The sequence below is a fragment of the Paramisgurnus dabryanus genome, chromosome 22, assembly GCF_030506205.2.
Source record: "Paramisgurnus dabryanus chromosome 22, PD_genome_1.1, whole genome shotgun sequence".
NCBI classification, from domain to species: domain Eukaryota; kingdom Metazoa; phylum Chordata; class Actinopteri; order Cypriniformes; family Cobitidae; genus Paramisgurnus; species Paramisgurnus dabryanus.
The window spans coordinates 22824424-22836934 of NC_133358.1; the positions used below are offsets into that span (position 1 = coordinate 22824424).

The window sequence follows — 12511 nt, forward strand, 5'->3', positions numbered from 1 at the left end:
TATCCTCTATAGATCTAGAGGTGGTTTGTTGTGATATGGGATATGGGCCAAGTGTGCATGTGTGTGTGCAAAAACTTGGAGATCTGTGGTTTCAGTTCCTGAGGGGATTTGTGGGTTTAAGAAGTAAAGATTGATCGTTTAAAAGAGAAGAACAGCCTGAAGGGAAGATGATGGGAACAAAAGGATAAGTGGATAGAGGCAAGAATTAGAGAAGTTACCTGTGCTGTACACCAGCGGAGATACGGGGCTCTTCTGCGGCAGCATGCTTTTCATTCGGTTGGCCTCCTCCGGGTGGTTAAAACGAAATATATAGGATTTACCCAGACAGAGAGTGTAACCTACAAACATAGAGAGTGATAAATCAACAACAGGAAAAAACTAATTTCACTCACACAGGCCAAAAGCCAGAGATAAGATAACAGGGTCAATGCAAAGATGAGAGGAATGTCTTGGTTTGGTTGCAAACAATACGTTTTAGATGATAGTGGTCGTTTTGAGCAAACTAGTTGAAACAGGATGTTTCTATTTAAAAACACCAAAGCCTGTTTTTCATACACATCTTTCAGCCACACTTCTGTTGTCCCACAATGTAAATAAGAAAAGCTTATGTCACCATAAAAGTGGCTTCAAGATCCATTTTTCCTTATTGTCTCTTGAGCATAAGGCTTTGTCTGCTCTTTCCACTATTCTGAAATCAGAGACCACAGGGCGATGGATGGATGTGAGCCTGGAAACTCACTGGAAGCAGAGTAACAGCTCATGGAAAATATTTTGGACCACTTTTCTTCCTTAGTAAACCCCAAAATATTTGCCTGAATGATCCTTTTTTTTTTTGCTGGATGTAACAAAAGTCAGACAGAGCCAGTCTGAGTTTCAGAACAAAACAACACCATTAAAAATAGGGATTTTGTGAGAACTGTACATAAAAATGATCACACGATTTCAACACATGGGCTGTTCGACAGAGACGCTTGCGTTCAATGAAAGCAACATCTCTGCCAGATTGTGTAATGGTCTATCTCCATGCGTAATCCATTTAGTCTAACTCACTGGTTGAATAATAGGATACAAAAGGTGAAAAGTTCCCAAACTTTCATGTCTGGCTCACATTCCCGTTTCAGACCGTTAAGTGAACTTAAGTCTCGCATGTCATTAACATGCCAACCCTCTGACATTTGGTCTCTTAAATCTGCCCCATGCATTCCAGAGTTGGGTACACTGGCAGAGAATTTCTCCAAGCTTTGCCAGGTTTCTTCTGATTCCTCTCATGAAGTAACAAAATGGACAACTTGTATCACGAAAAGCACAAAAACTACAACAGATGCATGCAATATGCAATAAAATAAGCCTAAATCAGTCAACACACCGTATGAGAAACACATCCAAATAACTGCAGTTCTGAAGCATAAACAAGCACACGTGTGCACACACGCACGCTCGTAGCTAACAGCGGTAAGTGTTTAGTCTGCACAGATGTTCCCCCAAAGCTAAAATCCTAAATAAATAAATTACAAAAGGAACAAAGATTAACACATCTAAACATGATATGCAATGTCAATCCATGCAAGTGTGCATGGCTGCATGTGATGCATTTTCTTGTTTTTTTATTACATGCATGTAATTAGCATTTGGAATGCACATGGGTAAATTAATACAAATGCATCAAAAAGACTTTATTAAAAGAGTTTACAGTTATAGTTTATTGCAAGTCCTTTCCTGTCATTTCACCACACAAACACAGCTGCTTCATCTCAAACTTTCTTTTCTAAAGTCGGGCTTGGATTAAAAATAAAATCCCTTTGATCGTATAATTAAATCTGCATGTTAGTTTATGCACAGTTTCCAGCTAAAATGATTGGATAACTAAGTGGCACAAGGAAACAATCTTCTGGTGCAATGAAACATTTAATATATACATCAAAGGCTATAAATTAAAGAGAAATAGACAGAAATAACCAGCTAATCTTTCTTAATACAAATAAAGATAAATGTTATATTCATTTGGTTCATATGATGCATATGGTTACAGTTCATTTTGTTGGCAAGCAAGCAAGCATTACACAAAGGAAACAAAATTAGCATGATACCCATCTTATGTTTACCAAACGTAATTGGCTGAAAAGTAGATTATAATGCATGCAAACATTTTAATTTTGCAAGATAACCACTTAACCAAATATCTTCTGTTACTAACTGGAATATTTCAGGTACAACTTTTCATCCATGTGCTCTGGCATATGACTAGTCATTTTGTATCTGTTATTTAGTTAATACATAAATAATATAATATAATAAAAATATAAATGTCATTTAAAAATACTTATATGAAAGCATGACTGCCCATGTGACTGCATGTAATGACGTCACACAGCCGTAAATCTCAGCGTATATAAATAAATCTAAACAAAAATTAAAAATAAGTAGCTTCGCTCAAAGAAGCACAACTAAAACAAACAAAAATGTATGTAATTAATGAGTGACATTTATTACATCTACACGCGGCGCAACAAAACCATATGCTGTTTAAATGAATGAACAGCGCTGTTGATGAATGAAATGAATGTACAGTAACTGTCTCGTGGCTAGCACGCACAGCAGATGCGTTTACGTCTAGTAAAGTTCACCTATCTAACGAGACGAGTCTGAAAATGATCCTATACAGAGAAAAGTACAAACAAACCTGTCAGAAAACTCTCGCTGAGTGAAGTCCTCAATGATATTTCACGCTGAAAGCCATGACCCGTGACCCGCGAGCGTTTCACTGTGCGATAGACTCTGCGCGAGCGCTTCGCTTCTCCTCTTCTGAGGTCAATGAAAGTAAAGCAAACGCTCCTAACCCAACTTAAAGGGGTGGTGCTGTGCCACGCGCGTTACATACATACATAAACGGAGAGAAATTCAGCGTCTCTTAACCCATTGTTTTCATTTCCAAAGCGAATCAAACTTGCAAACGTCCTATAACGTTCAATGATGCGTGACTGTGAACAGTATTAACTCTAAATGTACCATGTTTGTTAGAGTAAGGGCAGAAGAGGATTGATTTAACCCCACCCCTCTATTTTCTTTGTCTATATAGGCATTCACTAAAAATACCTGAGAGAGAGAAACCCTATAGTAGGACCTATTTGTTGAGAATAAATGCCATATCATAATTAAAGAAAGCTTATCAAAACACTCAATGAACTTTCTCACATTTTTCTTTTCTTATGCTGGATTTCACCATTGAGTAATATTTTGTGCAACTTTGACTAAAGCTAAAATCAATCGTTCCTCTTGCACAACACTGACCATCGTTCATTTTTCAGACTCTCCACAACATCATTTAGGACTAGGTGACTGTGTCAGCATAATACAGCATTCTGGTTACATACCAGACACCTCATTTAGGGAAAAAAATAGCTATCCAACAGATTGACATATTGAAACAGTCTACTAAAAGATATCGAGTCTAAGACAAAAGAAGACCCTGACAATCAATTCAAGTTTTGCAATAGGGAGGTGGTGGCATCACTTGTTGCAGTAACTGTTTGACTGACATCTAAAGTGGCAAACGTTTTGAGCTGTTATTTGAAATAGACTATATCACAAACTAATGCAGAATAAATCATTTTAAAAAGTAAAGCAAAATACAAACAGTTGTTTAAAAACAACAGAAAATGAACAATTTCCTTTATAAAAGTACAGACAGTTTACACACACAAGAAAGCAGAAAATATGGTTTACAGAGACCACGACTTGTGTTGTGTCCAAAATGATGCGCTGTGGTATCTTCCCAAATGGAACAATAAAGAGGTATTAACTAGTATTAAATCCCGGAAAAGGGAAAATAATGATAAATACTGAACACAAAGCAAGTCAATAAACATCTGTTTATTTTACTTTTGATGTCAGTATCAATCAGCATGACCTCAGTCACCGTCAGACTGAAGAGTAATCGTCTCTGCAGGTGAACTTTGCTCGCATGACCGTTGAGTGAATTTTTTTGTTGTTGAAGGAGTACAATTTATGCTGCGATCCAGACAACTAGGGTAGGATTAGGATATTTCACACCTCAACTCGGAAATAATATCTATTTCAATGTTACTAAACACATTAAGGGGTGGTTTCCCGGATGGGGATTAGACTAGTCCTAGACTAAAAAATAATTTAATAGCTGTCCAAGCTAAAAACAACTTGCACTAACATATCTTAAAATACATCAGTATCCTTTGTTTTGCCTCACAATGCACACAAGTAATTTTTTTAGTAAGGCATGTTTGTTAAAACTAGATATATTTCCTTATTAAACTAAGGCCTAGTCCTGTTTTAGGATAATCCCTGTCTGGGAAACCACCCCTAAATGTATTAAATGTTATATACCATGGGGCTGTTAAATGCTTGATTCTGATTGTCTGAGAAATGTTCCATGGGTGTTGAATATTTTTCAATAACCGCAAACCTAAACTTTAAAATGTCTTAAAAATAGGCACCAGAGCAATATTTTTGGAAACTATGGTATAAGCATAATAATTGACTCCAATCCTTTGAATTATTTGAAAATAATGCACATCCGCAGTGTAACGGCATTACCACCTTGGGTGCGCATTGGTTTCTTATAATTCAACGGCCCGTCGTCAATTATTCCTTACTTAAATTATTATTATGCTACTAAATACTTTTGATGTTACTTAATTCAGACATTATTTCTGGTTTTGAGGTGGGAAATATCCTAAATCCGAGTTGTCTGGTATGCAGCAAATATAGTGTACTTTTTTCTGAATTCTGTCTAAATTTTTTTAAATGTTCAATGAACATATTGCTTCAGGGTTCCCACACCTTAGTTAACTTCAAATTCAAGGACCTTTCAAGGACTTTCCAGGTCCAATACCCTCAAATTCAAGGACTAAATGTGGGAACACATTTCAAGTGAGAGCAAGGTTACATGGTGTTACCTTTTAAGATACATTGTTACAGTTCCCTTTCGAGGGAACTCGTGCTGCGTCACTGTGGTGACACTTTGGGGACGCCTCTCTGGGTAAGTGCGTCTGAACGTGTATATCAAATTCAACCAATGGTGAGGCTTGACGACAAAGACAAGGTGACGCAGATGTATATCGCTATCTGAAACATTGGCAAAGACGGTGTTACAGGGACCTGGGAAGTATGGCAAGGGAGACGCAGCGTCTCGTTCCCTTCTTAGGGAACAAGAGTTACATACGTAACCAGAGACGTTTTCATGTGTCAAACAAAACTATGCAAAAAAGCATTTTGGTATGAATCAACATTCGCATACAGAAGACACAAGCATTTAAAGCCAACAGTTTAGCACGTGTGCTTAAAGTCTAGAATTTTTATGATTTTACCCTACACTACACAGGGAATAATATGGATTTTTTTCCAAAAAACCTATTGCATAAAATAGATTCAAGCACTTTCAATGACCTGTATCTATGTATGTAAATTTTCAAAAACTTCCCAGAGCCTTGATTTTTTTCTCCCCAGATTCACAAACTTTCAAGGATTTCAAGGACCCGTGGGAACCCTGTTGCTTACACTATTTATTTAACAAAAAGACGTATGCGCGATTTGGGACGCACCTTGTGTTTTCAAGCATTGTAAATCCTGCCTTTATTATGGAAGTTGAGTGAAGTCAAACAGATCAGAAATGTTGTCTAACTTCAAGACATGTTAAGTTGGCATTAACCCCTAACTGAGCTTTCCTAATTTGTACCAGCTGCCCCGTACTGTAGCAGCTGTGTGTACATCTTTAATCTATTTGCATTTAGAGTCAGTGGAGGTACGCCTCAAAATTTCATTTTTCAGTCAAACTTTGCATCTTTTTAGCAGCATGTGGCTCGTTTCTGCAATTCAGATGTATTACATCCTTCATGGTCTCTCTGGAGATCTGAGACTCCACGTTGTCTTCATTTGCATTGTCTTTTGTCCCTAAGTCCCCTTCACACAATCCAGTCAATATTTGCACTTCGTGTCTGAATAGTGTCAGAATAAATAAGTCTGGTTCACAAGTTCACATTAACATGTAATAGCGAGATTAAGCATGTCTAAGGGAAGCGCTCCAAACCCATATTAGGCCGAACCCGGAGTACTACCCCCTCTTTAACGGGGATAGATGTACAGGCAGAGAGTGAGGCGATGGCGTGCTGCAAAAACTGTCCATATATAGACACCTTTTCGTGCTGATTGGTTGAAATGGATGTTCCTCCTGAACTTAAACAAACTTTATGAAATATTTATTTGTATCCTACCAAGAAGCAGAGCGAGAACTCTTGCGAATAAGCTGAGAAAATGATGGAAGACTTGTTGAGAAACTCTGTAAAGCTGGAGAACGCAGGCATTATGGGAAAATACAACCTTGGGGCAAAAATCAGTCAACCCTACTCTGTGCTCTATAGCTCAATCTATCATTTGTGGAGGCTATGAGTCACAGCGTCACACTGAATAAAGATCCAAAACCACACTAGTTAAACTCTGCATGATGTCCGAAACCAAAACCCTGCAGGAAAAAAACACATTATCCATTTCCAAATACACTTTACTCTTTTCATAGCATGCAAACAAAACCACATGCATACAATACGCAATTGTGATAAGAGTTGCTGAGACAGCAAAACGTCCCTTTTCACAGACCTTTCTAATCTTGTTTTTCTCATTCCAGCAAAAACAAGACACTGACCAGTGAACTCATGTTGTGGTTACCTTGTGTAAGTTGTGTGGGTCTGGTGACCGGAACGCCATCGAGTGAACACAGGTGTCCACAGGGGTCAAGAGTGATAATCCCTCCTTTGTTCTCGATTCTGCAGTGTTCTGCTTCAATTCCAGGTCCTTCAATACTGATGTCCTGAGGCACAGGGGCATCATCACGACCTATGCGTGTCACTCCTTTAATACAAAGTGTTATGTGAAGTTAGCAAATTTTGGCTGTAAATTTTGTTTCGAAACATGAGCAAAACAACAAATTTCATATCCTTTCACTTTTTTAAAATTTAAAGCAGCTATTCAAAAATACAGTAACCCAGAAATCAATCACTGTATTTTCTGAATGGAGATGCGGCTCTGTTATGCAACAGAAAATGAATGCAACCCTGCTGTTTTACTAAATGCTGTGTCGCTTATGCACTGCTTCTGTGTGCGGTGTAAAACAGACTTAAAATAGGTATGGATGAACCGCATTTATCTGTGTTTAAATCAGTTTATCTCTGAGACCTACGTATTGTGCTGACATGTTCATTCAATGCCAATCTCGACCAACTGTGGGGCTTTACGTCTTTACCAACTGGGTTTTTGTTTAATTGAATATTGTTGAAAATATCAACTTTAAATAGGATTTCAGAATAGTCAGCCATTTATAGGCAATGTTAAAATAAATACTGCCATGAATACATGCTGAAGAATGATGTGTGTGTGGGTGTGTGTATGGTTACACTTCTGTTTTACATTTCCATTCTGCTCTGGCCTCTGCTGGCTTACACACTTAACCAGTTATGCTGTTATAATTGTTATTTATATTTCATGGTACTTTAATACTTGTGTGACTATACTGGGAAAGACTGGAAGGAAGTTAGCTCGACTTCTTGTCCTGTCTCTATTCAGATAGACTGCACACTTCATTTCCTGCACCATTCTCTTAAATTCCTGTGTTACCATGGTGAAGGTGATATGAGGGGCGAGGACGGGGGAAAGTGAGTATCGTGTAGATGTGCGTAGATGTCATTACAACAAACCTGATACACTCTGAAAAATGTGAGGTTATTTTCAACCCAAAGCTGGGTCAAAAAGGGACAAACTTAACACCTGTTGGGTTGCAATTGAACCTATGGGGGGTTGTTAGAGGCCAAAATGCTGTCTTGTTTTAACCCATTGTTGGGGTAAATATAAACATTTTCTGGGTTAATTTAACCCAATGGCTTGTTTCGTCTCTTTTTGACCTAATGAAGGGTTGAAAATAACCCAGCATGTTTTAGACCAGGGGTACTGTGAGGTGCCGCCAAAGCACATTCTAATAAAGGAACACTCCACTTTTTTTGAAAATATATTGATTTTCCAGCTTCCCTAGAGTTAAACATTTGATTTTTACCGTTTTGGAATCCATTCAGCTGATCTCAGCGTCTGGTGCGACCACTTTTAGCATAGCTTAGCACCGACAGAAAATTAAAAGTTGACATTTTCAAGGCAGATATGGCTAGGACTATACTCTTATTCTGGCGTATTAATCAAAGCACGTATGTAACATGGCAGCAGCAGCCGAAAATAGTCCCCTTAGTAACTTTCAATGGCAGGGGACTATTTTCGGGCAGTGCGTAATATCACTACGCCTGCTGTTGCCATGTTACAACAGCAAAGTCTTTGAATATTACGCCAGAATGGTGTATAGTTCCTAGCCAAATCTGCCTAGAAAATCACAACTTTTGATTTTCAGTCGTTCTTAGTACACGATGTAACTACAGAAGAGTCACGTTTTAAATAGGAAAAATAAATAAACTCTTTGGGGTTTTTTTTTGCGCAATGCTTATGGTCTAATCAGATTCAATGGATTATGCTAAGCTATGCTAAAAGTGGTAGCGCCAGACCCGGAGATCAGCTGAATGGATTTCAAAACGGTAAAAATCAAATGTTTAACTCTAGGGTAGCTGGAAAATAAGTATATTTTCAAAAAGAAAATTGTCTCAATTGTAATATTTATTTATTAAATATTTTTATATTAGCTTAGCTTACGTATGTTAACATTTTAAACAATACTAAAACATATCGACAAGTAAAAAAAAAATCAACAAGTACAACAAAAAAGTTTTAAGTAGACTATATAAAAAATTAGCCCTCCAGATTTTTCCAGTTTTATCCCTTGTGGTAGCACTTCTGCTCACAAAACGATTGGAGACCCCTGTTTTAGACGGTACCTGTGTGTAAGTAAGTAGGACCCTTTGTATTGTCTCATTAAAGAAAGAGTTCAGACCAAAACAAATACAAAAACTGAATAGACATTGAGGGGGACATGGCCCCCCAATAATCAGACACTATGATATTTTTAATATACAAACATATAGCCTTGAATGTTTTGGTCCTCCCCAGTGTTCAAGATGTGGTTACGGCATTGCAGTGCATCCTTAATGACAGCACTTTAGTATAAAATTGTTTGTGGTCAACTGAAGATAAAGAAAAAAATTATAAACAATTATAAGCATCTAAAATGAAATAAATTATGAGACATTTCATATTTTAATGAACTGGATTTCTTTTGTTTTTGGGCTTGTGGTTTGTCTATAAACTACCTATGAACTGTTGTTTTGTGTAAGAGTTATGATTACTAAAAAAATCCTCTTGTGTTCTGAGGATAAATTAAAAAACATGGGTTTGCAATGGCACAATGCTGTCTTTTGACTTTTTGGTGCACTATTCCTTTAAGGCAGAGATTAAAGCAACACACCAAGTTCCGGACTTTGAAATGTTTACACCACAAAGCCTCCTTCATCCTTTACAAAATCCTTTTTCAACCTGCATTTAACCTCTCCATCCATGAGGCCTCATTCAGCACTAACAATAGACGCAACACGCATCCCCCATTCACACATACACAGATCTACAAAGATACAGGGTTCATTTTTTGTGCACATACTTGGGATTTTGTGCACGAGTAATGGAGATCAACAGATATAAATGAGCACTTACCCTCCTTTAAAGGTAACAGAGTAATGGCAACACTGAGTCTTCCGCTGCCCAGGCTGACCAGGTGAGGGGTGGCTGTTTGTACCTTCAGTGCTTTTCCTGTGTCAATCAAATCCAGGGGCGGACTCTAAAACAGCAGAAGATTCTGATCACTGGAGATCATTAACAGTTTCTGTAGCTCAATTGGTAGAGCATTGCGCAAAGGTCATACGTTTAATCCCAGGGAACATTCACTGTAAACGATTTACATGCACTTTGCTGTCTCTTTAAATAAACGCATAAATGCATAAATGTAAACCAGCTAAACAACTAATTCATTTACCTTAGGACAATCAAGACTTTGATCTGATTCTGGTTCGAGAACACTAGCTGAGCAGCTTGTCTCTGTGTCCTATCCACACACAAAGAGAACAAATTTAAAATTAAACATGTAACCATTAAAATGTTTAGAAAATTACTTTACTGTGACCTTACAAAGGTTTAGACCAAGCAAAGCCAACATTCACAAACATTTGCTGGTTACCAGTTCCAATCTCTACACTAGTGAAAAAACGGATTGAAATCAGATTAAAACACTATTATGTTTAATGACACCCCAGTAATAAGAGAGGCCACAAAGAGATTCACAAACTTGACCCTGGGGGCCATAAACATCAGAGCGAACATACTCACACTCTCTAATCTAGCAGCCACATGTAACATAGGTTGGAATGTGTGTGAAAACTATTCCAAAGGAGAAAAATAGAGAGTGGGAGTAAAAAGGCAGGAATGTTCCATGCCTACAATTTCCCACGAATCACTGGGAGTGTTTGGCATACTATGCCAATGGAGATGTAGTGGGGAGATGAAATGTTCCTGCTTTGGTCTACCCAGACCAGAGTTAGAAGCTTGCATAGATAGGGGCCACAAATACATTGAAGCCAACCCAACACACCCATAATAACATACGTATAGAGGTACGCCTAAACATATTTCGAGATCTAGCCATTATAGGCTATCTATTACTTTTATTCAATTAAACAAAATATTTTTACATGTAGTTTGTCTTCTGTTTTATGATTTGTGATCATTGCCGGTTCACAGTGTTCCCATTTCCTCGGATACAAAACGTACTTCCTCAAGTCATTTTTGTTCCAATACCTTCATATCCGATCCAAATGCCAGTATCCAATCAGAGAGCGTGCACCCACAACAATGCTCACATCAGAACAGGAACAATATAAACCTCAATACCTTCAAATAGCGTATTAAATCTGTACCAGGCTATATACCAAAAGTACCTTTGAGGAAGTTGTGCCACTAGGTGGCCATGTTTGCAGTCATGCAAGACGTCGTATCTACTTGAATGGTTGAAATCACAATTAAACAACATATTTCCGAACAACAATTAAATCTGACACCAGATGAACCATAACTTTTGTTTTTTAAGATAAAATTGCTTTAAAAATTCAACATTTATTTGAAGTCGTTTCAGTTTGCGCTTGCAAGCAGATTGGCGCGGCAATGGCTAGAGGGGATACAGCTACTGCAAAATCTCGCGAGATTAGTCAGGTTTAGCGCAAAGGGTTAGGTTTGGGGTAGGATTTGGATAAAAAAGCGGTTCTTGCTAGAAAGGATACAGCTTTGGCCTAACGCCGGGTTTAGTGTAGGATTGGTGGTAGGATTAGGAGGATGAAAACAGTGCTCATCTCATCTGGCAGGATTTCACAAGATTTTTGTCCTTAGCTGTATCCCTTCTAGCCACAACCAGCAAGCGCCTCACGCGTCTCTGCAGTAGCTCCTCCCCCAGGGAATCGTCTGTCTTTATCGTCTGATGATTGGTTCTACTGTACTCATTTATACATTTTTTGAGTCATTTAAAATATTTACATATTCTGCTGTATATTTATATGTGTCATCCACAAAATTTGTTAAAAAATATTTGCCATTAATTATTTAATCTATTTTTCCCCTGATTAAGAAACACTGTAAAATGACATAAATGTGTATGTATGAAACCACCTGTTTCAAAACAAAAAGAAAAATGGAGAGCATTTACTTTGAGTTGATTAAATTTTATTTAGGGATAGTTCGGCCAAAAATGAACTCACACTCAAGCTGTACGAGATGCATATGTCCATTATTTTATAGACTAACACATTTTCAGTTATTTTAGAAAATATCCTAGATCTTTCAGTTTATAAAATACAAGGATATGGGGTCCACTTTCTTTAAGTCCAAAATGTGCATCCATCCTTCACAAAAGTAATCCGGGGGGATAGACAAAGACCTTTTGAGGTAATTCATGTGGTTTTGTTGTAGAAATATCCATATATAAAACTTTATAAACGAAAATAACTACCTTTTGGTAATACCACCATTTTAGGTAGACCCCATACCCTTGCATTTTATAAACTGAAAGATCTAGAACATTTTCTAAAATAACTGAAAATGTGTTAGTCTGAAAAATGATGGACATATGCATCTCGGACGTCTTTAGGATGAGTAAATCATGGGTTTAATATCATTTTTGGCCGAACAATCCCTTTTATTCAGTTCTTCAGTAACTTCAAGTTCTGACGTTTATGGTTGACCACTTACCAAGAGGCCACTTTACAACAACATGACCTATTTTATAGCCCAGCCGACTACACATGATCCCTAAACCTTTAAATCTCACCTCTCTCTGCCCTCCTGACAAGCAGACAGACGTGTTTCAACAGGCACATCTCGTGTGTTATGCTTTTGAGTACTTGGCCATTTGACCCCAGGTTGAAAATACCTTCTACATTCCACACATGCACCTTTCTATTAAATCGTCTCATAGACCTGTATATGTGGGCAACTCTGGGGATGAGGGGAAACTTGGTAT

At 37.8% G+C, this 12511-nt stretch overlaps 1 protein-coding gene across 9 annotated transcripts in view; it reads right to left on the reverse strand.

Moving 5' to 3' along the window:
• Nucleotides 1-12511, reverse strand: part of phldb2b (pleckstrin homology-like domain, family B, member 2b) — a 53458-nt gene that overhangs the window by 36932 nt on the left and 4015 nt on the right. For 7 of the 9 annotated variants that reach the window (XM_065258347.2, XM_065258341.2, XM_065258346.2 and 4 more), the window contains exons 2-5: nt 9983-10051; nt 9664-9787; nt 6697-6879; nt 219-338 (exon numbers count right to left, since the gene is read on the reverse strand). In XM_065258347.2, coding sequence (XP_065114419.1) covers nt 219-338; nt 6697-6879; nt 9664-9787; nt 9983-10051 — 496 coding nt within the window. Of the gene's footprint in view, nt 1-218; nt 339-2680; nt 2966-6696; nt 6880-9663; nt 9788-9982; nt 10052-12511 lie in introns of those variants that run through there. The other 2 variants (XM_065258340.2, XM_065258348.2) reach the window with 2 other exon arrangements.